The 26091-nt window shown below is 46.0% G+C and overlaps 2 protein-coding genes across 8 annotated transcripts in view; one reads left to right on the top strand and one right to left on the bottom strand.

Annotated features, from left to right (window-relative positions):
- The first annotated feature begins 516 nt into the window (after positions 1-516).
- samhd1 (SAM domain and HD domain 1) lies at positions 517-18598 on the top strand. 7 transcript variants are annotated; one of them, XM_056423103.1, is made up of 16 exons: positions 517-856; positions 3657-3723; positions 3902-3974; positions 4482-4642; positions 4818-4916; positions 5363-5450; positions 10604-10756; positions 10926-11026; positions 11115-11223; positions 11987-12078; positions 12166-12281; positions 12884-13023; positions 15323-15418; positions 15497-15601; positions 16288-16425; positions 17764-18598. In XM_056423103.1, the coding sequence occupies exons 1-16, from the start codon at positions 676-678 to the stop codon at positions 17929-17931; spliced, it is 1887 nt and encodes a 628-aa protein (XP_056279078.1). In that variant the 5' UTR covers positions 517-675; the 3' UTR covers positions 17932-18598. The 7 variants fall into 7 exon arrangements, with proteins under 7 accessions (XP_056279078.1, XP_056279077.1, XP_056279075.1 ...); XM_056423102.1 differs by having other exon boundaries at positions 4801-4916; positions 5380-5450; XM_056423100.1 differs by having other exon boundaries at positions 4801-4916; positions 10600-10756.
- Positions 18599-20056: 1458 nt separating this feature from the next.
- Positions 20057-26091, bottom strand: part of snai1b (snail family zinc finger 1b) — a 17470-nt gene continuing 11435 nt past the window's right edge. The window contains 1 exon segment of the mRNA XM_056422021.1: positions 20057-20079. Within this exon segment, the coding sequence (XP_056277996.1) occupies positions 20057-20079 (23 nt within the window).

The raw sequence follows: 26091 nt of genomic DNA, 5'->3' as shown, positions 1-26091 counted from the left end.
CACCTCTTGCCAGATCATAGTGCAATCACTGAATACTTACACTATGTTGATCTGCACTCATACACACACTTTGCTTTTTGCACTCTGTCTATATTTAATATTTTGTGTATTTGATTTGTCAGTGTTGTTGTGTGTTGTGTATGCATGTGTGTTGTATATTTACATATATATTTTGTTTTGTATTTTACTTTTATTTTACTTGTATACTTCTATATCTTTCATCCCTGTTTCTTATATTTTGTGTTTTGTTTTTACTCTTGTGTGTTGCTGCTACTGTCAGGACAAATTTCCCCTTGGGGATTAATAAAGTATATATCTATCTATCTATCTATAAACGGCGAAAAAATACGTTTAAATACATTTGAACTAACAAGTCAGGAGGATATCCAGCGGAGAATAAAACAATTGAGCGAAACAAAAAGCATGAAATAAAAATAAACACAACAAAAAATACACGTGTTGCTTTTCGAGTTTTATTTTGAAAAACAGTCACCGGAAACCGTTGTCTGTGTCGGTTGCGCGCGACGCATCCGGTGTGGGGAAAAAACCCGGGTATTTCTCTCCGGTGAGTCGCCTCCTCACCGTCCGGTCAGCTGCGGGGTTCGACGGTACAGACCCGGCCGCTCCTGATCCAGCGGCTCTCGGTTCCGACAAGCTGCCGCCAAAAAATCCAACATGGACGGAAGAAAACGACCGTTGGCGGAGGTTCTGACCCCCGACGACGGCTTCAAGACGCCGGAGAAAAGAGCGCCGCAGCCCGGGCTGCTGGAGCCCGACCACACGCGATGGGGAGTGGAGCAGACGGGCCGGTACCTGCGGGCAGAAGGGCTCGGGCAGTGGGAGGACGCGTTCAGAGGTCGGTTCCGGTTCTGGGTCTGGAAGCTCGACGGAGTCACGGTGTGTTTATGTGGCCACAGCAGCAGGTCCGCCTCCATGGACAGCAACGGAGAGGGAAATGTAAAGATATAGAAAAGATACCGTAGAATAAAAAGAAATGTAAAGATATAGAAAAGATAGCATAGAATAAAAAGAAATGCAATATATAGAAAAGATAGGATAGAATAAAAAGAATTGCAAAATATAGAAAAGATAGGATAGAATAAAAAGAAATGCACAATATGTTGAAAGGATAGCATAGAATAAAAAGAAATGCAATATATAGAAAAGATAGCATAGAATAAAAAGAAATGCACAATATGTTGAAAAGATAGCATAGAATAAAAAGAAATGCAATATATAGAAAAGATAGGATAGAATAAAAAGAAATGCAATATATAGAAAAGATAGGATAGAATAAAAAGAAATGCACAATATGTTGAAAGGATAGCATTGAATAAAAAGAAATGCAATATATAGAAAAGATAGCATCGAATAAAAAGAAATGCAATATATAGAAAAGATAGGATAGAATAAATAGAAATGCACAATATGTTGAAAAGATAGAATAAAAATAAATGTAAAGATATAGAAAAGATAGCATAGAATAAAAAGAAATGCAATATATAGAAAGGATAGCATAGAATAAAAAGAAATGCAATATATAGAAAAGATAGGATAGAATTGCACAATATGTTGAAAGGATAGCATAGAATAAAAAGAAATGCAATATATAGAAAAGATAGCATAGAATAAAAAGACATGCAATATATAGAACAGATAGGATAGAATAAAAAGAAATGCAATATATAGAAAAGATAGGATAGAATAAATAGAAATGCACAATATGTTGAAAAGATAGAATAAAAACAAAAATGCTCAATATGTAGAAAAAATGGCATAGAATAAATAGAAATGCACAATATATAGAAAAAATAGGAATATATAAACGCACAATGTTAACCCGTCAGAAAAACACCTTATCATTCAATGTGATTAAATGGTACTGTACAACAAAGAGTATAACAAGAGAAATGCATGATTTATAAAAAATATAAAATTCTATAAAAGGAGAAATGCACAATGTATTAAAAAAATCAAGAAAAATGCAGAACATATACAAAAATAGAATAATAAGAAAAATGCTCAATATATACAACAAATACAATTCTATAATACAGGCATGAGAATCCCTCACCTTTCGGCGAAATTCGCCGTTTTGAAACCAAAATAGGTGACTTACGTGAATCGTGTAGATCCGAAGAGTTTTTGTTTTGGGGTAGGGGGGGGGGGGGTCAATTGGCCGGCCGGCGTTTATGAGATTGGAGTGGGACGCGGAGAAAATGTTCCGTGGTGCTCTTCGCAATAAAACATCTTTGATGTGACGTGTCGCGTCTCGGCCAATCAGCGTCAAGATGTCTTCAGCGTTTGGTGGTTTAGGTTAGCTTGAATGTTAGTCCGCTACATCTGCTGCTGTCATGCTGCACGGTGTAGCGATGCTAACAAAGTACCCGTACGTTAAAAACGATGTGATTTAGCATATTTTTAGTATCGATACTTCATTAAAAGAGCGATCAGAGCGCACGCTGCTCCGTGTCGAGCTGTTTGCACGCGCAGCGCAGCGCTCACAGAGAGGGGCGTTAAGTGGCGGGATTTTCGGCTTTAAAAATAAAGATAAAAAAAGATGCCAGAAGTGAAATGTTTAAGTTCAGTGTGTAAAGTTGTGTAACTCTCCAGCTGCTCTTCCTGATGAACTCTGTATCCTCTGGTCAGAGACTAACGGCCTCATAGTGGATCATCAATGCTCTGACGGCTCCATGTAGTTTCATTCATATCTTGTAGGCTCATACTAATATTACTGCCATTTGTTAAGTGTTAAAAAAGTTGGTAAAAAGTGAACCATACAGATATTTGATTTATTACTATTATAGATAAATATACCAGTATCATGATATTTATGGTATACTGTTTTTATGGTATTGTATCATGATATTTATGGCAGGTATGGTATAGATTAGAAGATCATGACAACCAGGTAGAGGCAGAACAGACTCGAGGACCAGACTCGAGGACCAGACTCGAGGACCAGACTCGAGGACCAGACTCGAGGACCAGACTCGAGGACCAGACTCGAGGACCAGACTCGAGGACCAGACTCGAGGAACAGACTCGAGGAACAGACTCGAGGACCAGACTCGAGGAACAGACTCGAGGAACAGACTCGAGGAACAGACTCGAGGACCAGACTCGAGGACCAGACTCGAGGACCAGACTCGAGGACCAGACTCGAGGAACAGACTCGAGGAACAGACTCAAGGAACAGACTTGTGGCTCAGCAGAGCTCAAGACTTGAAGACTTGTTCACGCCAAAAAAAAAAGGCAGTTGGTTCATGAATGACCATATTATACACAATATTACTATTATTATAGGGCCCAATCACCAGAATGGAGGACCTACAGATTATCATACAACGTCCAACGCGCGCCTATCCTTCTCACCTTTTTCACTCCCGACCCGTTTTCATGCCTGATAATAAGTAAAATGCACAATGTATTAAAAAATAAGAAAAATGCACAATATATACAAAAAAATGAATATAATAATAACTTAAATTGACCAAAGTGCAAAGACAGCCAAACCATCCAATCATGGCTCGGTAGTTCTGTTTGGCTCTATGTGACATGTTGACCCACCATGTTGACCCACCAGGACCACCACGTTGACCCACCAGGACCACCACATTGACCCACCACGGATCTCGTCTGTTCTCCTTCTCCAGAGCAAAAGATCACCGGCGTCGGGCTGCAGTATCTCAAGGACGCTGATCTGGAGAAGATGGGCTTGCAGTAAGTGTGTGTGTGTGTGTGTGTGTGTGTGTGTGTGTGTGTGTGTGTGTGTGTGTGTGTGTGTGTGTGTGTGTGTGTGTGTGTGTGTGTGTGTGTGTGTGTGTGTGTGTGTGTGTGTGTGTGTGTGTGTGTGTGTGTGTGTGTGTGTGTGTGGTTCTTACTTCATTCTGTTCTTTAGGCTCCTGGGGGACCGTCTTCGGGTTCTGCACAGCCTCAGGAAGCTGTGGCTGAGGGAGGCGGAGCCTAATAAGGTAACGGCGCTCGCTTCCAAGGCCAAAGAGGAGAGGAAGACATGATGGAGGAGAGGAAGACGTGATGGAGGAGAGGAAGACGTGATGGAGGAGAGGAAGACGTGATGGAGGAGAGGAAGACGTGATGGAGGAGAGGAAGACGTGATGGAGGAGAGGAAGACGTGATGGAGGAGAGGAAGACGTGATGGAGGAGAGGAAGACGTGATGGAGGAGACTAAGACGTGATGGAGGAGAGGAAGACGTGATGGAGGAGAGGAAGACGTGATGGAGGAGAGGAAGACGTGATGGAGGAGAGGAACTCGCTGACTCACAAGGAAGTGGAGCGTGTTTTATTCTCAGCCAGGAATCCAACTTTAAAAACATCTGTTTCCAGTTTAATGTGTTTTTTCTGCCTCGGATCCCTTTCTAGATCCCAGAGGCTCCGCCCCTCTGAGGTGAAGCTCCGCCCTGCTGCTCGTGTCTAAATGTCCTGACCTTCTGACCCCTGTACCCGTCTCTACCTGCCAGGTGTTCAACGACCCAGTCCACGGCCACGTGGAGCTGCCCCCGCTGCTCCTCTTCTTCATCGACACGCCGCAGTTCCAGAGGCTGCGCCGCATCAAGCAGCTGGGGGCGGTCTACTTCGTGTTCCCAGGGGCCTCCCACAACCGCTTCGAGCACTGCATCGGGTACGCCATGGGGTCTACTGGGGTCTACTGGGGTCTACGGGGGTCTACGGGGGTCTACGGGGTCTACTGGGGTCTACTAGGGTCTACTAGGTTCTACTGGGGTCTACGGGGGTCTCCTGGCTGGAGGTCTCCTGGCTTGACGTGGTTCCCTCCTGCAGGGTGGCCCACCTGGCAGGGCTCCTGGTCCAGGCTCTGAACCAGCGGCAGCCGGACCTCCTCATCTCCCGCCGAGACGCACTGTGTGTGCAGATCGCCGGGCTCTGCCACGACCTGGGTGAGCCCCCCCCCCCCGGAGTCCACTGTCTCTGTGTCAAAGCCCCCCCCCTCCTCTGGTTCTAAGCCCCCCCACTGTATCTGGTTCTTTGCCCCCACCCTCCTCTGGTTCTAAGCCCCCACTGTATCTGGTTCTATGCCCCCCACTGTATCTGGTTCTATGCCCCCCACTGTATCTGGTTCTAAGCCCCCACTGTATCTGGTTCTATGCCCCCCACTGTATCTGGTTCTAAGCCCCCACTGTATCTGGTTCTAAGCCCCCCACTGTATCTGGTTCTAAGCCCCCCACTGTATCTGGTTCTATGCCCCCCCTCCTCTGGTTCAAGCCCCCCACTGTCTCTGGTTCTAAGCCCCTCCCCCACTGTATCTGGTTCTATGCCCCCCTCCTCTGGTTCTAAGCCCCCCACTGTCTCTGGTTCTAAGCCCCCCACTGTCTCTGGTTCTAAGCCCCTCCCCCCCCGCAGGTCACGGGCCCTTCTCCCACATGTTCGACAACATGTTCATCCCCAAAGCGAGACCCGGAATCACCTGGAAGGTGAGAACGCTGGCATCCATCTTCACTCACATTCACCGGGAAATACACTTCCTGTTTGTCTTCCTGTTTGTCTTCCTGTTTGTCTTCTTGTTTGTCTTCCTGTTTGTCTTCTTGTTTATCTTCTTGTTTATCTTCCTGTTTGTCTTCTTGTTTGTCTTCCTGTTTGTCTTCTTGTTTATCGTCCTGTTTGTCTTCTTGTTTGTCTTCCTGTTTGTCTTCTTGTTTATCTTCCTGTTTATCTTGTTTATCTTCTTGTTTGTCTTCTTGTTTGTCTTCCTGTTTATCTTGTTTGTTTTCTTGTTTGTCTTCAAATTGATTTCCTGTGTGAAGCTGCAGCAATAAACAAACTCTTTGTTTCGCAAGAGGATTTCTTTAACGTCATAATCACCTTCGCATTGAAAATGCGGAAGGTAATGTTTTGATCGCCGTGTATTTATTTATTTATTGTATGCGTGTTACTCTCATAACTAAAAAAATAGGGCTGGGCAACGATTACAATTTTTAATTGCGATTAATCGCATGATTTCCCTGATTAATCACGATTAATCACATTTGTATACGCAAAATCCAATAATTAATTCAAAAGTAGTGTACAGCGCACTTCTATTTGAAATGTTCTGCCATATGAATGAAAGTGCCATAACATGTGTTGTCCCTGTTAGAGTGAGACACCAGAAAACACTTTCAGTGCAGTTTGTCAATTCCTAGAACTTGACACTTATTTTAAATGTATTGCCATATGAACTAAAGTGCCATAAAATCTGTCAGGACATTGTCAAATGCACTGTTATGCAGAGACACTGACAGAACGCTGGAGACTGAAGCAGGGACGTGATCAAAGGCAGTCGTCTGGCAGCAGCGATCATCTCTGGTGCTCTATCTGCTCAGTGTGGTGACTTTATTTAACACATTGGGAGGGTCACCTGGCCCGCTGCCGTTGAGATTGCAGTGAGACGCGGAGAAAATGTGAAGTGTTGCTCTTCGCAATAGAACATCTTTGATGGGCGTGTCGCGTCTCGGCCAATCAGCGTTCAGATGTCTTCAGCGTTTGGGGGTTCAGGTTAGCTTGAATGTTAGCCCGCTACATCTGCTGCTGTCACGCTGCACGGTGTAGCGATGCTAACAAAGTACCCGTACGTTAAACACGATGTGATTTAGCATATTTTTAGTATCGATACTTCATTAAGAGAGCGATCAGAGCGCACGCGCTGCTCCGTGTCGAGCTGTCTGCGCACACTGCGCTGCGCAGCTCACAGCCAGAGAAGAGGCGGAGCTTAGAGACTTCGGCTTAACAAATAAAAAGATGCCAGAAGTGAAATGCTTCAGTCTGTAAAGTTGTGTAACTCTCCAGCTGCTCATGATGAACTGTGGATCATCTGGTCAGAGACTAACGGCCTCATAGTGTATAATCAATGCTCTGATGGAACCATGTAGTTTCATTCATATCTGGCTGTATTAATACTCATATTACTGACATTTGTTAAGTGTTGAACAAGTTGGTAAAAAGTGAACCATACAGATGTTTTATTTATTACTATTATAGATAAATATACCAGTCTCGTATTTATGGTACCATACTGTTTTTATGGTATTGTATTGAATCCTGGTATGGGGTATCATGATAGTTATGGCAGGTATGTAATATGTATAGAAGTTATAATATGAGTATCGTGACAAACAGGTCGAGACAGAACAGATTCAGGGAAAAGTCCATGAGGACTGTTCAGGCAAAAGGAAGTTGGTTCATGAATGACTTTAACCATATTATATATAATGACCATGTATATTTGTTATTACTGTAGCGACCCTGGGTCAGGAACGCTACGAGACGTAGATGGCTTATAGGGTGTTTATTCAAGGAACATAGAACAAGCTACTGTTGGCCGCAGCCTGCGCCAAAACCACAGCAAAACGCCGTGAAAACCTCCAAACCAGCTTCACGTCTGCTCCGGTCATAGCTCTGCTCCGAACGAGTCGTAACACAACAACACACAACAACAACATCACTCGCTGTCCAATCACAGACACGCCTCACAGCTACCAGCTCGTGAGACGTTCACTTACATCCGGAACATAACATTTATAACACAACATTCCCTCAGTCCGTTACACTACTATCATTATAGGGCTGAGTCAGAGCGGAGGACCTTTTGTTCTTCAACTGTTTATCATTATTTAGATTTGTGGTCAGAACAATAAAATGACTGTAGTTGTGGTTCTAAAAGCTTTGAGGCTTCAAACAACGTGGATGTGGTGACAACAAAAAAAGTCACCTGCCCCCCCCCCCCCCCCCTCACTTGGAGACCGGTGATGACGAGCAGCCGTAACTCAGATTAGTACCGTAACGTTGATTGCAAGTCTTGCATTCATAAAAGTAGCCCAAGAAATAATAAATTAGCCATTTATAACCATGTCTAAGCTAGCTCGTAGCTCGTAGCTAGCGCTAGCTACGAGCTACGAGCGTGACAGTCTGCTAGCAGATGTGTTGATGTCCAGCGGTCCCGGTTGTATACCCGGTGTTACCGGGAATATAATGACGGAGGAATAAAGACCGGGGGGCGTCACTTTGTTTCAGTGTAACTCTCGCTGTCAGAAGCAAAACTTTATTTGTCACGTGTCATCTTCAGTCCCTCTGATTGGTTGTTCTCTTTGCCCATCAACACAGTGACAGGATTAACCCTATAAGGTCTGCACATGACAATACATATCATGGAGAACATATATAGTGTGTGTTAACAGTCTGATATCCGTTGTGTGTCAGTGCTCCATGATAACGGCTTCTCCAGGGAATCTGGCCCAAGAGGTTTTTAATGTCCTCACTGTGCGTTTAAAAAAAAAAAGTATCTGTTCAGGCACCGGTATCGTTTTAAAAGTACCAGTTTAGCACCGGTATCGGAAAAAACCCAAACGATACCCATCCCTAATGTCCAGTAGGGTGACCAGATTTGAGTTTGTGAAAAAGAGGACACTTCATCGCGGGGTGGTGGGGGGGGGCTGAGATTAAACATCTCTCTTGTTCTGCCTGTTTTGTGATATACATGCCTAAAAGGTGCTTAATATTTCTAGACAAATAATATCGGCATTATAATTATTATAACTATGAGGATTTTTTAGTTGCCTATTTTGTGGAGCCCCTCAGGACGTGGGAGCGGCGGCGCTGGTCGTAGTTTACAGCAGCGGTCACCAACCTTTTTTGAGCCACGGACCGGTTCCGTGTCAGAAATTATTTTCACGGACCGGCAATATAAATGGCGTAATAAATATGACGTCATACAATTATACGAAGGGCATAAAGTGCCAAAACTACAACTCATCATGACGCCGAGTGTGAGCCGTGCTTGTTGACCTGCAACGAGCCGCTGATGGAGACGGAGACACAGACGTTTGGTCCGCTGCTCCTCACCGAGTTCTGGTCGCTGTCATTAGAACAGGCAGAGTTGTGTGTGAAATGTCCCTTAAGGCCACCGTCATTTGCATCTCCAACACATGTTCTTCTAGCTCGGACGGCTCGATTCACCGGGTGGGTTTGTTTACATGGGTTGCAGGTCTATTCTTTTGCAGTCGGGTCTTTTGTGGTTGGAGTACCGCTCAAACTCTTTGAAAAGCCTCTTCCACCCGGTCAACGTCTGAAACATGTAGAATGTTCCGCTGTTCACTCGCCCTGCAGCAGCGACTTTATCGGCCAACTTGAAACCAGTTGTCATTTCCCTGAAGTGACAGAATTCATTGAGCAGGTTGAATATGTTTGAAGATTCTTTGTCACTGTCGCCAGCAGAGGGTTCGTCGCGTGAGACTCGCCTGCAGCGATAAACCCGAACTTTAAGACTCCTGAACGCGGCTCAGACGCACGGTGGATCCGCTCCTTTTTCAAAATAATATATTTTTCAGACTGATTTTAAAAAATTTACAACTTTTTTTATTCACTTTTTTCCCGCGGCCCGGTTCCAACCAAGCCGTGGACCGGTACCGGGCCGCGGCCCGGGGGTTGGGGACCCCTGGTTTATAGCACAAACAACAATGAACTAGTGGAGGCGGCGAGGTGCTCCGTGTTGCCAGGTTGGAGATGGTGAAGTATCGTACCAAAGGCTCAACATGGTTGTATTTGGGGGATAATTATCGTGTATCTGGCAACCCTGAGATCGGTCGACCAATGACTGTTCTCTATACTGGGAGATACCATTTCCAAAACTTGTAAGGGGTAAATACTAGTTTATGAAAACCCAGAGAAACACAAATATCCGACGAAGCAAAATCCAGGACGTTTTTGGAATCCCTGCCGGACGCATTGTTTAGGTCTCAGAAGCAGGACGTGTCCGGGGAAAGAGGACGTCTGGTCCCCCGATGTCCAGTCGTCCCCAGAGAGCAGCACGTTGTGAAGCTGTCGCTTTGCAGTCCTCTCCTTTCATCCAGCTCGTGTATTCTCCGTGTGACGTGTGTCTTGAGTCTCATACCTGCCGTCATTTGTTGAGATTCTCCATGTTTGTCAAACCGCGAATGACTTTCTTTTCCGGCTCCGCAGCAATCAGTAGCAGACTTTTACAAAATAAAAGCCTGTGAGCAACACACTTTTACAATAATAAAATAAATAATAAAACCTGCGTTAACGCGCGATAAAATAATTGTCGGCGTTAATTAAGTGATGCGTTAACGCAAGATTAACGCGTTAACGTGCCCAGCCCTACTAAAAAAGTATTAAACCGAATCGCATGAAATTTGGTGTGATGATTGGTTATTATCCGGGGACCATTTGATCAGATTTTGGGATCGATCGGGTCAAAGGTCAATGGTCAAAATCTTCTTTTTACCATAGCGCGGTCAATTTTTATCCAATTGGCAACTAATGCCAACATGTTCATAATTCAATGCACAGTCTTGTGATATGCGAAGGTATGCGCTCCACCGAGAGCCCGTTCTAGTTCTGGTCTGTTGACGTTAGTCGAGGCCTGATGAGAACCTCGGGGCGGAGGTCGTAATCTGCACAAACCGGCAACCGCGAGATGACATTTAAAAACGTGTGTGTGTGTGTGTGTGTGTGTGTGTGTGTGTGTGTGTGTGTGTGTGTGTGTGTGTGTGTGTGTGTGTGTGTGTGTGTGTGTGTGTGTGTGTGTGTGTGTGTGTGTGTGTGTGTGTGTGTGTGTGTGTGTGTGTGTCAGCACGAGAAAGCGTCTCTGGACATGTTCGACTACCTGGTGGCCGACAACCAGCTGCAGCCGCTGATGGAGCGGCACGGCCTGGTTCTGCCCGACGACCTGGACTTCATCAAGGAGCAGATCGGAGGCCCGGAGGCCCCGGCTCGGGGCCACAAGGTAGAGGCTCGTCTCTGAGGGGCTGTAAACATCTACGGCCCTCGCTGGGGTCAAGCTATATACTCCTGTGTTGAACAACGGAAACAAGTAAACAATGACGTAAACAACAACAATGTAAACGGGTAAACAACGATGTAAACAACGATGTGTGTGTGTCTTTTCTCCTCAGTGGCCGTTCAAAGGCCGTCCAGAAGACAAGTCCTTCCTCTACGAGATCGTGGCCAACAAAAGAAACGGCATCGACGTGGACAAGTGGGACTACTTTGCCAGGTGGGGCTCGCCCCCCCATCACACACTGAACATTGCTGTTGGTCCGTTGGGTCCAACCAAGCCGTCCGTCTCCATTCCTTCCCCTCAGGGACTGCCACCACCTGGGCATCCAGAACAACTTCGACTATCGCCGCTTCCTGAAGTTTGCCCGAGTGTGTGAGGTGGACGGCCAGAAGCGCATCTGCACCAGAGACAAGGTGCGCTGGCTTTGTGATCGGCTTTGGACCAGAACCCGTTGAAGCCATCGGCCCAAACTGAACGTTTTAAGCTCAACTTTGCATCCGAACGGTCAACCTCCGTCTGCCTGACGTCACTCGCAGCGCCGTCTGGTTGTCGGGGAACGTCTCTGTTGTCGGTGGCCTTTCCTTTGCTGGACTGTAGATCCTTCTATAGGCAGGGGTCATAAGGTCATGGAAAACCAGGAAACGTCATGGAATTTTAAAATGGTAATTTCCAGGCCTGGAAAAGTCCTGGGGAAAACTTAAATCACAAAAGTTTTGGAAGTCCTGGAGATGTGGTTATAATCACATGTTCATTTACACCGAGTTTGAAATAATTAATATGTTTTAGAAAGAAAGACGCTCAAAATATAAGCCGGCGTACGCTCTCTTATTGGCGGCGCAATCTTTTTTCGCGTTGCAAGTGAACGCACCGTAACTGGAAAGTTCGCTGGTCATTTGTTTAATTTAATATAAACTGTATGCTTTGGAATTCACATTGTTTAAACACGGTGTCTTGGTGCGCGATTCTTGCACCTTCCGCCAAAGAAAGTTCCTCGTTTGTTTGTGAAAACATTCTTTGGCAATAAACCTGATTCTGATTCTGATTCTGATAAACTGAGATTTCAGTTGGTCATGGACATGTGGTTTAAAGTCCTGGAGATCCATCGGTCGACGTGTCAGAACCCTGTGTAGAAGTCCCTGAAGTAAACATCGACCTGTCCTCGTTTGTGATTCCCAGGAGGTGAGCAATCTGTACGACATGTTCCACATGAGGAACTGTCTGCACAGGAGAGCCTACCAGCACAAAGTGAGCAACATCATCGAGACCATGTGAGTATGACCATCGCTTGCCTTTGCTTCGAAATCCCCTCCCCAAAAAATAATATTTAAAAAATATACGACGATGTGATTTTTCAGGATCACGGAGGCCTTTTTAAAAGCGGACGAGCACATCAAGTTTGAAGGCTCGGGGGGGAAGATGTTCACGCTCTCCACAGCCATAGATGACATGGAGGCCTACACCAAGCTCACAGGTCGGGAGGAGCTGTGGCAAGGAGCCCTGTTTGTACCAGCCGCGAGCTACGAGCTATAAGCTACGAGCTGTGAGCTACGAGCTATAAGCTACGAACTATGAGCTATAAGCTACGAACTATGAGCTATAAGCTATGAGCTACGAGCTGTGAGATACGAGCTATGAGCTACGAGCTATAAGCTACGAGCTATAAGCTACGAGCTGTGAGCTATGAGCTACGAGCTGTGAGATACGAGCTATAGGCTACGAGCTGTGAGCTACGAGCTATAAGCTACGAACTATGAGCTATAAGCTATGAGCTACGAGCTGTGAGATACGAGCTACGAGCTGTGAGCTATAAGCTACGAGCTATAAGCTGTGAGCTACGAGCTATAAGATACGAGCTATGAGCTATAAGCTACGAGCTGTGAGCTACGAGCTATAAGCTAAGAGCTACGAGCTGTGAGCTATAAGCTAAGAGCTATGAGCTATAAACTACGAGCCGTGAGCTACGAGCTATAAGCTACGAGCCGTGAGCTACGAGCTATAAGCTACGAGCTGTGAGCTACGAGCTATAAGCTGTGAGCTACGAGCTGCATAAAATGAAGTTTGTCCTGTTTTTAGATAACGTCTTTGAACTCATCCTCAACTCCTCCGACCCGGCACTGAAGGACTCGAGGGAGATTCTGCGCAACGTCGTGTGTCGACGCCTCTACAAGTGTCTCGGCCAAACCCAGGCGGACAAACCCAGGAGCGCCACCCGGGTGCGTGCTCGTGTCGTTGCACCTGCTTTTCATGATGGAAGAGCTAGAAGAGATAGAAGAGATAGACGAGATAGAAGAGCGAGACGAGATAGAAGAGCTAGACGAGATAGAAAAGCTAGACGAGCTAGAAGAGCGAGACGAGATAGAAGAGCTAGACGAGATAGAAGAGCTAGTCGAGATAGAAGAGCTAGAAGAGATAGACGAGCCGTTGTTTGTGGTTCTTTGTGTGTCGACACCAACTTTAAATTGTCGGTCAATGGATCATTTCTGGTATACACTTTTTTGTATTTGTTATAAATATTGTGGAAATATGTCTACATTTTTTAATTGATATATTTACACAATATTTATAACAAAAAAACAACCAGAAATGATCTATTTGCAATATTTTTTTTAAACATATATATTCTAAAATATATCAATATGTATTTTTATATATTTTTAAAAATCTCTTTTTTTATGTTTAAATATCTGAACATGTATATTGATATATTTTAGAATATATATTATATATAAAGATATATATATTTTTAATACATACAAATATATATATATAATCAAAAATATATATTTTATGTATACATTTCTTTTTTATGTATACAAAAAATATATGTTTATTTTAGAATACTTGTGTATATATATATAAAGATTTGTATATATTATGTATAAAATATTTTTTTAATATATACAAATATTTATTTGACATACATTTTTATTAAAAAGTTATAACTGTACATCAAGCTTTTTCTTTTTTTTAATACTTTTTTATATATATTGATATATTTTAGAAAATATATTATACAACATATATTGTATATATAAAATATTTTTTATATATAAAAAATATATATTTTACATATAAAAAATATATATTTTACCTAAACAAATATATAAAAATATTGTTTTTAATATATAAAAATATTATTTTTAATATGAAAATATACAGGACTGTCTCAGAAAATTAGAATATTGTGATAAAGTTCTTTATTTTCTGTAATGCAATTAAAAAAACAAAAATGTCATACATTCTGGATTCATTACAAATCAACTGAAATATTGCAAGCCTTTTATTCTTTTAATATTGCTGATTATGGCTTACAGCTTAAGAAAACTCTAAAATCCTATCTCATAACATTTTAATATTTCCTCAGACCAAGTAAAAAAAAAGATTTATAACAGCTGAGTGTTTGTCAAGGCTCAGGAAACCCTTGCAGGTGTTTCGAGTTAATTAGACAATTCAAGTGATTTGTTTAATACCCTACTAGTATACTTTTTCATGATATTCTAATATTTAGAGATAGGATATTTGAGTTTTCTTAAGCTGTAAGCCATAATCAGCAATATTAAAAGAATAAAAGGCTTGCAATATTTCAGTTGATTTGTAATGAATCCAGAATGCATGACATTTTTGTTTTTTAAATTGCATTACAGAAAATAAAGAACTTCATCACAATATTCTAATTTTCTGAGACAGTCCTGTATATTATAAATCTCCAAAACATTTATATATAAAAAAAATGTACATATAAAATATGTAATGTATAAAAATATATATATTTTACATATTAAAAAAGAATGTTATGATATTTTTATATATATATATATATACTGTATGTACGTGTGTGTAAATATATATATATTAGGGCTGTCAGCGTTTACGCGTTAATTTCCGCGACGTGTCGGGTGACGCGGCGCGGAAAGAACTCATCACACGAAACCTTCACCATGATTTGTCATGGTGAAGGTTTCGAGCTGAGATTGTTCTGGAATGTTTGATGTATAACATGTGTCACATGCAAACGCCTTTAAAAGGTGAATTTACATTTTTTTGTAAAATGGAGAACATGCCCCCAGCCTCCAGAGGGTGAACAGGACATATGTGAATGTCAGTCAGTCACCAAGGCCACTGGTTCTGCTGCTGTTCAGTGGTAAAGATGACAGGACCAATGAGGTCTCAATATACTTCTTTTTTTACTAATCTGATGTTTCACTGAAGAAACAATTTATCATCCACGATATTAAATACCTCTCTGGCACTTTATAGGTAGGAGCCTCTTTGAAAACACAGCTCTGTGTGAAGTTTGGTCTTTAAAAAGAAGAAAAATAAAAAAAAACTTTTAATCGCGATTAATGAATTTCAAAATGTGCGATTAATTATAGTTACTTTTTTTTAATCGATTGACAGCCCTAATATATATATATATATATATATAAACATCATTCCAAATTGCAGTCCTTGTTCTGAAGCCACTCTGGTGTGAGAGGAAGTCATGTGACCTCCTGCTCTTCCTCTCTGAAGGAGGACATTCTGAGCTGGGAAGCCGCTCTGGCTCGGTCCGTCCTGCAGAGCGGCGCCCAGGACGTCCGTCTGCAGCCGGAGGACTTCTTAGTCAGCGTGAGTGGATCGATACGGCGCCGTGAAGGTTAACTCTCCTCGTCTTCACGACCTTGACTGTCCTCTAACCGCCTCCAGGTCATCGACATGGACTACGGCATGAAGGACAAGAACCCCGTCAACCACGTGCACTTCTACTGCAAAGACGACCCGGACAAGGCCATCCGGATCCGCAAGAACCAGGTCAGAACCAGGAGCTGGCGGCTTCAGGGCCCGTCTCCTCGTCCGTCTCCTCGCCCGTCTCGCCCGTCTCCTCGTCCGTCTCCTCGCCCGTCTCCTCGTCCGTCTCCTCGTCCGTCTCCTCGCCCGTCTCCTCGTCCCTCGCCCGTCTCCTCGTCCGTCTCCTCGCCCTCGCCTCGCTCGCCTGCGTCTCCTCGCCCGCTCTCGCCTGCCTTCGCCTCGCCTCTCGCCCGCTCCTCGCCTGCCTCCTCGCCCGGGTCTCGCCGTCGTCTCGTCCGTCTCCTCGCCCGTCTCCTCGTCCGTCTCCTCGCCTGCCTCCTGCCGTCTCCTCGCCGTCGTCTCGCCCGCTCTCTCGCCTGCCTCGCCCGTCTCGCCTCGCCTCCTCTCCTCGCCTCTCGCCCGTCTCTCGCCTGCCTCTCTCGCCTGCTCTCGCCGTCTCGCCTGCCTCTCCTCCTCGTCCTCGTCTCCTCGTCCGCCTCTCGCCTCTCTCGTCTCTCGTCTCTCTCCTCGTCCGTCTCCTCGTTTGTCTTCTTGTTTGTCTTTGTCTGTGTGTTTACTTGTTTATCTCTGCGTTTGTTTACTTGTTTATCTCTGCATTTGTTTACTTGTTTATCTCTGCGTATGTTTACTTGTTTATCTCTGCGTTTGTTTACTTGTTTATCTCTGCATTTGTTTACGTCCTCCTCCAGGTGTCTAAGCTTCTCCCGGAGCAGTTTGCGGAGCAGCTGATCCGAGTTTACTGCAAGAAGACGGATGAGCGCAGCCTGGAGGCGGCCAAGAAGCACTTTGTGCAGTGGTGCATGGACGAGAACTTCTCCAAGCCTCAGGTAACAGGAAGTCCCCTGGGTAACAGGAAGTCCCCTGGGTAACAGGAAGTCCACTGGGGTAACAGGAAGTCCCCTGGGTAACAGGAAGTCCACTGGGTAACAGGAAGTCCCCTGGGTAACAGGAAGTCCCCTGGGTAACAGGAAGTCCCCTGGGTAACAGGAAGTCCACTGGGGTAACAGGAAGTCCACTGGGGTAACAGGAAGTCCCCTGGGGTAACAGGAAGTCCCCTGGGTAACAGGAAGTCCCCTGGGTAACAGGAAGTCCCCTGGGTAACAGGAAGTCCACTGGGGTAACAGGAAGTCCCCTGGGGTAACAGGAAGTCCACTGGGTAACAGGAAGTCCCCTGGGGTAACAGGAAGTCCCCTGGGGTAACAGGAAGTCCACCTGGGGTAACAGGAAGTCCCCTGGGTAACAGGAAGTCCCCTGGGGTAACAGGAAGTCCACTGGGGTAACAGGAAGTCCCCTGGGGTAACAGGAAGTCCACTGGGGTAACAGGAAGTCCCCTGGGGTAACAGGAAGTCCCCTCGGGTAACAGGAAGTCCACCTGGGGTAACAGGAAGTCCCCTGGGTAACAGGAAGTCCCCTGGGTAACAGGAAGTCCACTGGGGTAACAGGAAGTCCACTGGGGTAACAGGAAGTCCCCTGGGGTAACAGGAAGTCCACTGGGGTAACAGGAAGTCCCCTGGGGTAACAGGAAGTCCCCTCGGGTAACAGGAAGTCCACCTGGGGTAACAGGAAGTCCCCTGGGTAACAGGAAGTCCCCTGGGGTAACAGGAAGTCCACTGGGGTAACAGGAAGTCCCCTCGGGTAACAGGAAGTCCACCTGGGGTAACAGGAAGTCCCCTGGGTAACAGGAAGTCCCCTGGGGTAACAGGAAGTCCACTGGGGTAACAGGAAGTCCCCTGGGTAACAGGAAGTCCCCTCGGGTAACAGGAAGTCCACCTGGGGTAACAGGAAGTCCCCTGGGTAACAGGAAGTCCCCTCCACGGATGTGAAGTAGTCCGATCGCAGCCTCTTCCCATGGCGTGAGTGATGTGGGCGGAGCAACACAATGTGAAGTGATAAAGAGTCTCGTCACCAAGGAACAGCGGGGAACAGGACGCCGTGGAGGAGGAAACGGTTCATTCTCCAGACTTTGTTTCTCTTGAAGCCGTTTTGACCCGAACGATGAAGTCCATCATTTGACAAGTTCCGTCTCGTGAGCAAAGAGACGAATGAAATGTGACTCGTCTCCCAGAGCGACGAACTGGTGGGAGGCGACTATTGAAACCCAGACCCCCCCCCCCTCTTTATTCTCACTTTTATTTGTATCAGTTTTAGTTTTCTTTCCCACGCAGGACGGAGACGTCATAGCGCCGGAGCTGACTCCTCTGAAAGCCAGCTGGGCGGTCAAGGACGAGGAGGAGGACGAGGAGGACGAGGAGGAGGAGGGGGAGGAGGGCGGGAGGGACGTGAACCACGGAAACGGGCCGAAGAAAGCCAGAACTCAGCTTTTCAAACGCTGAGCGGCCGCGTGACGGCCGACCGCTTTATTTTTCTACGAGTTGCTGGCGAGGAAAGATTAGAATATTTTTACACCCAAAACATCCAATGGAAGCCGCGCGGTGCTGCGTTCAGGGCCTTCTACTCCTTCATGTTGCACACGAGTCCTTTTCCTTTGGTCGTTCTGAGAACGCCTCCTCCAGCGCTCTGCTCTCCAGGGACCATCATGTGCTCACGAGCTATCGGCGCGTTTCAGGGCGACTCTTTTATTCAGCTTCCAGGAGAACTTATTTTAGTCCGTTTATACATCTGCAGTCAGTTTCCGACATTTAAAGTTGTTTTTTATTTTGAATGTTTCTACATATATATATTTTTAGGTGTGTTTTCTGCTGTGAAGCATGTGATGTTTACTTATTTATTGTTCCGATTCAAATCTGCATTTGAATGTTGTTTTTTTTCTTCTTTCCAAAACCTGATCTCATCCAACTTGCATGTTTATTTTGGGTTTTTTCCCTGATTTCTGTGTGGGAAAAAAAATGGTGTCTATATATATATATATATCTTTTGAAAGAGATATCTCTTTTGAAAGAGTGCAAAGAGAAAGCGACCGAGGGGTCAGAAGATGCTGTCTGGAGTTTTCCTCCTGAAAGATGTTTAGAAACCTTTTTCAAAATAAAACTCTTTCCTCTCTGCGGTGTCCTGGTGTCAGTGACGTTGTTGACCACCAGGGGGCGCCGTGCTCTTGGTTTAGATGAGAGATGAAATGATTAAAATCAAAACACACACCGGATATGAAGGTGAACATTTGGGTTCTTGTTTGTCCACCACGAGCATCTGGAGTATCTCTCAACTTATTTTAAAGCGTTTATTTTCCCAAAATAAAATTAGATACGTCTTATGCTAATCATAATTGAATCTCCGTTTCCCTCACTTTGCATCTTCTCCCTTCAGGGATGCAGGAGAGACGCAAGGAAACGAGGAAATATGTTTTAAGAGTGGAAAATGATTAAATAAAAATTGTAAAAATGTTTTAACGGTCGTTTAGAAAAAAAGGGGAAAGTTTGCTGCTTTTCCTTTTTTTTTAATGTAAATTATCTTAATGTATATTCATATAGATTTTAATAATATTCCAATATTTGTAAAAACGGTACGGTATATTTGAGTCATAATTGTAATATTAATATATTCGTAATGAGATCTGCAGGTGTTCCGGTTTAAGAAGCGACCGTGTTAACGGGACTGAACCGAGCGTCAGCTGTTGTCATGGTTACAGAGACGGCTGTTGAACATGGGAAGAGAGCCCTCTGCATAATAATAGATACTGTCTTCACGAGGGCAGCAGCGGGCCGAAACATAATTACAAAGTTAAAGCTATTTTATAATTTTGAAAAATAATCAAATGTATTTACTTATTTTGTCTTGTCTTATTTTCTTATTGTCTTCCTCTGTTGCTGCGTTGCATCCGGCAGCGCTGCTTCCAGGCCAATCTATTTGAACGGGAGCTTCTATCCAATCAGATGTCAGCTCCTCCGTCTCTATGGAGGACGGCCTGACCGGTGACATCATCCTCAACCAATCAGATCGCTAGTTTGACACGCTGGGTGTTCTTTGAGGTCTTTGGCCTTCTGGAAGCTCATGAATGTACGGCAGAGTAAGCTGCGCTGTGATTGGTCAGTGGGCCCGCATGCAGTTCAACGAGAGGAGAAGGAGCTCGATTAGCGGAGGTCAAGAGGTCACGAAAGTGTTTTGCTTTTAACTTTAAATGGCGGACGGAGGAGAAGCCGACTTGGTGGAGGATTTAATCTCAAAGTCTTTATGGAGGAGGATGTTTCATAACCTACGGCCACAGCTGGCTAGCTTGAGCCCGACCCCACAGCTAGCTGGCTAGCTTGAGCCCGACCCCACAGCTAGCTGGCTAGCTTGAGCCCGACCCACAGCTAGCTAGCTAGCTTGAGCCCGACCCACAGCTAGCTGGCTAGCTTGAGCCCGACCCCACAGCTAGCTGGCTAGCTTGAGCCCGACCCCACAGCTAGCTGGCTAGCTTGAGCCCGACCCCACAGCTAGCTGGTTAGCTTGAGCCCGACCCACAGCTAGCTGGCTAGCTTGAGCCCGACCCCACATCTAGCTAGCTTGAGCCCGACCCCACATCTAGGGGTCGAGGCCGCTGCCGGCTCACGGAGGCACAACGTGAAGAAGTGTCGCACATTTAAAGGGTACCTGTTGTGATCTCGAATGTGTAGCCAGATCAAAAGATAATGTGTTTCTAAAGGTTCTTCATGCACTGACGGTCCAGTATTCAATAACAATACGTAGTTTAGGCTGTTCAAAGTCCTCAACTCCAACAAGCTTCATTGCACTGGAGCTTGAATATGTCGCGGGTGGTGTGACGTCAGATCGTTGAGAGATCGACAGCCAGCCACAGCGGATGTGTTCAGATACCAATATAAACAACGTCGAGCGCTCGCAAACAAATGCTGAGAGATTGATAATATGGACGATGAAAGATTGTCAGATTCAGCAACTGGATACTTGTTTGAACCTTTAAAAGCAGACGATCCCCATTTAGTGAATTGTGACAGCGATGATAGCGATGATTCTGATGAAGTTGATGCCGAAGGACCGCCGGTCCAGATGCTTCACCGTGCGGACCGTGCACGCAAGTCGGCGGACGTTTGGTGCAGTTGTGGGAAATGTGTGCCACAGAAAACAGACAGAGTGCATTTGTTGTAAAGAGCACGAACTTATGTCCGATGATATAGTGTCATTAGACCTCATCTGCTTCACACAAAAGCGTGAGCTTGATAGCTACATCGCGCATAAGCCAGCGCTGGAGATGTCTTTCATTGATGCAATGTTCGGCCGACATGTTCGGGGTGCTAGTGACTTTTCTTTGCTCCGTCCGTCCCGATGCGCGCAAACCGGGTGTCGGGAGCTCCGCGCTGCGAGACGGCGGGCAGAGGACTGTCAACGCAACACGTAGAGACAGAAATGACATGCTGCTGCTGTAATGTGGCGCTATAGAGAAAGTGACAGGGGGGCGATCTACCAATACTACGCCGCGATCGACTGGCAGGTCGCCGCGATCGACGTATTGAGCACCCCTGATATAGATTGTGTAATTCTTGAGGCCACCGATCTATCCCAAGAAGCAACGCGTGTAGAAGTGGCTCCGGATTGGCTGAATTCCTTTCAACGACTCAACGTCATAGTGACCTCTGACATGAGTAAATAACTAGCAAGATGTCTGCGCCCTGAAGCGTTCACGGACTCGGAATGTTGACAAAGAAATGTAAAGCCTCGGGCTATGCGTGACTTGTTGACAATAGCAGCGGGGGAAATATGATTTATTTGATGCGCCGAATGGATGTAGCACGTTGTTGTTTTTGACTACAGGTACCCTTTAATAATAAACACAGGAGATTTCTGACAAGTTAATAACTGAGTTTGAATGCAGTTTCAGTGTTTTTAATGTAAAATAAAACAAAGTATTTTTAGTTACATTAATCTCTAAGTCGTGACATTTTTTTGACGGTTATATTTAAACTGAAATAAAACAGTCATATGAAGTGTTTTTTATACTGTTTTAGCTGTAAAATATTAAATTGAATTCTGTATTTTAGGTTTGTCTTAATGTCGAGCTGCAGTGATGAAGCGATGACTCGGAGCCCCAAAACATGAAGATTGTGATATTTGAAATGGTTACAAAGTAACAAACGCAGAACAATAAGGACCTGAACATATTTTACACATTACAGGAAAACACATTTTAGGACGAGATGTGTTGACAATAAAGCTTTGTTTACAGTATTTTACACACATGTTGTTTACAGTGTGGGATTTTATTTCATGAACTGAAATCACTTAATTCAACTCATTAGAGCTCTGACCTCTAAAGTCATGTCATAAGTTTAAATTCATATCTGAAAAAAATAATACATTGTGAAAGCAGGAGGGCACACACACACACACACTGACACACACAGACACACACAGACATACAGACATACACACACACACACTGACACACACACACACACAGACATACAGACATACACACACACACTGACACACACACAGACACACACAGACATACAGACATACACACACACACACACACACACACACACACACAGACATACACACACACACACACACACACACACACACACACACACACACACACACACACACTGACACACACACACACACACACACACTGACACACACTGACACACACACACACACACACACACACACACACACACACACACACACACACACACACACACTGCACACACACACACACACACACACACACACACACACACACACACACACACACACACGCTCACACACACACACACGCTCCTGTACACTGAGCAGCCCCTCCAGGATAATTGGGAGCAGCTGTTGTAAGGTGCCTCTTCCTTCACCTGCTGCTGCACTTGCCTCTCTGGCTGGAAGCTGCCACAGCCCCCCCCCCACACACACACACACACACACACACACACACACACACACACACACACACACACACAGCCCACACACAGCCCCACACACACACACAGCCCCCACACACACACATACACACAGCCCCCTCCCACAGCCCCCACACAGCCCCCACACACAGCCCACACACACCCCACACCTCCACACAGCCCCCCACACACACACCCCACACACAGCCCCCACCTCCCACAGCCCCACACACACACACCTCCCACAGCCCACCACCACACACCCCCCACAGCCCCACCCACAGCCCCACACACACACAGCCCCCACTCCCACAGCCCCCCACCTCCCACACACAGCCCCTCCCACACTCCCCCACACACCCTCCACATGCGTCTAAGTGTTGTTGATTGACAGATATGCATGTTTTTGTTTTTCTCTTTATCCGTCACTCAGGAATGACAACACATGAGGAGGAGGAGGAGGAGAAACACATGAGGAGGAGGAGAAACACATGAGGAGGAGAAACACATGAGGAGGAGAAACACATGAGGAGGAGAAACACATGAGGAGGAGGAGGAGGAGGAGAAACACATGAGGAGGAGGAGAGACACATGAGGAGGAGAAACACATGAGGAGGAGGAGAAACACATGAGGAGGAGGAGGAGGAGAAACACATGAGGAGGAGGAGACACATGAGGAGGAGGAGAAACACATGAGGAGGAGGAGAGACACATGAGGAGGAGAAACACATGAGGAGGAGGAGAGACACATGAGGAGGAGAAACACATGAGGAGGAGGAGACACATGAGGAGGAGAAACACATGAGGAGGAGGAGAGACACATGAGGAGGAGGAGAAACACATGAGGAGGAGGAGGAGGAGGAGAAACACATGAGGAGGAGGAGACACATGAGGAGGAGAAACACATGAGGAGGAGGAGACACATGAGGAGGAGAAACACATGAGGAGGAGAGACACATGAGGAGGAGAAACACATGAGGAGGAGGAGAAACACATGAGGAGGAGGAGAAACACATGAGGAGGAGGAGAGACACATGAGGAGGAGGAGAAACACATGAGGAGGAGGAGAGACACATGAGGAGGAGAACACATGAGGAGGAGAACACATGAGGAGGAGGAGGAAGAGACACACACGAGGAGGAGGAGGAGAAACACATGAGGAGGAGGAGAAACACATGAGGAGGAGAAACACATGAGGAGGAGGAGAACACATGAGGAGGAGGAGGAGGAGAAACACATGAGGAGGAGGAGAAACACATGAGGAGGAGAAACACATGAGGAGGAGGAGAAACACATGAGGAGGAGAAACACATGAGGAGGAGGAGGAGGAGGAGAAACACATGAGGAGGAGGAGAAACACATGAGGAGGAGGAGGAGAAACACATGAGGAGGAGGAGAAACACATGAGGAGGAGAAACACATGAGGAGGAGAAACACATGAGGAGGAGGAGGAGGAGGAGAAACACATGAGGAGGAGGAGACACATGAGGAGGAGAAACACATGAGGAGGAGGAGAAACACATGAGGAGGAGGAGGAGGAGAAACACATGAGGAGGAGGAGGAGGAGAAACACATGAGGAGGAGGAGAAACACATGAGGAGGAGGAGACACATGAGGAGGAGAAACACATGAGGAGGAGGAGGAGGAGGAGAAACACATGAGGAGGAGGAGAAACACATGAGGAGGAGAAACACATGAGGAGGAGGAGAAACACATGAGGAGGAGAAACACATGAGGAGGAGGAGAAACACATGAGGAGGAGGAGAAACACATGAGGAGGAGGAGGAGGAGGAGAAACACATGAGGAGGAGGAGAAACACATGAGGAGGAGGAGAAACACATGAGGAGGAGGAGAAACACATGAGGAGGAGAAACACATGAGGAGGAGAAACACATGAGGAGGAGGAGAGACACATGAGGAGGAGGAGAAACACATGAGGAGGAGGAGAAACACATGAGGAGGAGAAACACATGAGGAGGAGGAGACACATGAGGAGGAGAAACACATGAGGAGGAGGAGGAGAAACACATGAGGAGGAGGAGAAACACATGAGGAGGAGAAACACATGAGGAGGAGGAGAAACACATGAGGAGGAGGAGAGACACATGAGGAGAAACACATGAGGAGGAGAAACACATGAGGAGGAGGAGGAGGAGAAACACATGAGGAGGAGGAGAGACACATGAGGAGGAGAAACACATGAGGAGGAGGAGACACATGAGGAGGAGAAACACATGAGGAGGAGGAGAAACACATGAGGAGGAGGAGAGACACATGAGGAGGAGAAACACATGAGGAGAAACACATGAGGAGGAGGAGGAGAAACACATGAGGAGGAGAAACACATGAGGAGGAGGAGACACATGAGGAGGAGAAACACATGAGGAGGAGAAACACATGAGGAGGAGGAGGAGAAACACATGAGGAGGAGGAGACACATGAGGAGGAGAAACACATGAGGAGGAGGAGAAACACATGAGGAGGAGAAACACATGAGGAGGAGGAGGAGAAACACATGAGGAGGAGGAGGAGAAACACATGAGGAGGAGGAGAAACACATGAGGAGGAGGAGAAACACATGAGGAGGAGAAACACATGAGGAGGAGGAGACACATGAGGAGGAGAAACACATGAGGAGGAGGAGAAACACATGAGGAGGAGGAGACACATGAGGAGGAGAAACACATGAGGAGGAGGAGAAACACATGAGGAGAAACACATGAGGAGGAGGAAACACATGAGGAGGAGAAACACATGAGGAGGAGGAGACATGAGGAGGAGGAGAAACACATGAGGAGGAGGAGACACATGAGGAGGAGAAACACATGAGGAGGAGAAACACATGAGGAGGAGGAGAAACACATGAGGAGGAGGAGAAACACATGAGGAGGAGAAACACATGAGGAGGAGGAGGAGAAACACATGAGGAGGAGGAGAGACACATGAGGAGGAGAAACACATGAGGAGGAGAAACACATGAGGAGGAGGAGACACATGAGGAGGAGAAACACATGAGGAGGAGGAGAGACACATGAGGAGGAGAAACACATGAGGAGGAGGAGAGACACATGAGGAGGAGAAACACATGAGGAGGAGGAGAAACACATGAGGAGGAGGAGAAACACATGAGGAGGAGGAGAGACACATGAGGAGGAGGAGAGACACATGAGGAGGAGAAACACATGAGGAGGAGGAGACACATGAGGAGGAGGAGAAACACATGAGGAGGAGAAACACATGAGGAGGAGAGACACATGAGGAGAAACACATGAGGAGGAGAAACACATGAGGAGGAGGAGAAACACATGAGGAGGAGGAGAAACACATGAGGAGGAGGAGAGACACATGAGGAGGAGAAACACATGAGGAGGAGGAGAGACACATGAGGAGGAGAAACACATGAGGAGGAGGAGACACATGAGGAGGAGACACATGAGGAGGAGGAGAAACACATGAGGAGGAGGAGAAACACATGAGGAGGAGGAGGAGAAACACATGAGGAGGAGGAGAAACACATGAGGAGGAGGAGAAACACATGAGGAGGAGGAGGAGGAGGAGAAACACATGAGGAGGAGGAGAGACACATGAGGAGGAGGAGGAGGAGGAGGAGGAGAAACACATGAGGAGGAGGAGAGACACATGAGGAGGAGGAGGAGGAGAAACACATGAGGAGGAGGAGAAACACATGAGGAGGAGGAGAAACA

This window comes from Pseudoliparis swirei, chromosome 9 (assembly GCF_029220125.1).
Source record: "Pseudoliparis swirei isolate HS2019 ecotype Mariana Trench chromosome 9, NWPU_hadal_v1, whole genome shotgun sequence".
NCBI lineage: Eukaryota > Metazoa > Chordata > Actinopteri > Perciformes > Liparidae > Pseudoliparis > Pseudoliparis swirei.
The sequence above is the reverse complement of the archived record's forward strand: the minus strand, read 5'-3'. Positions and strand labels throughout refer to the sequence as shown.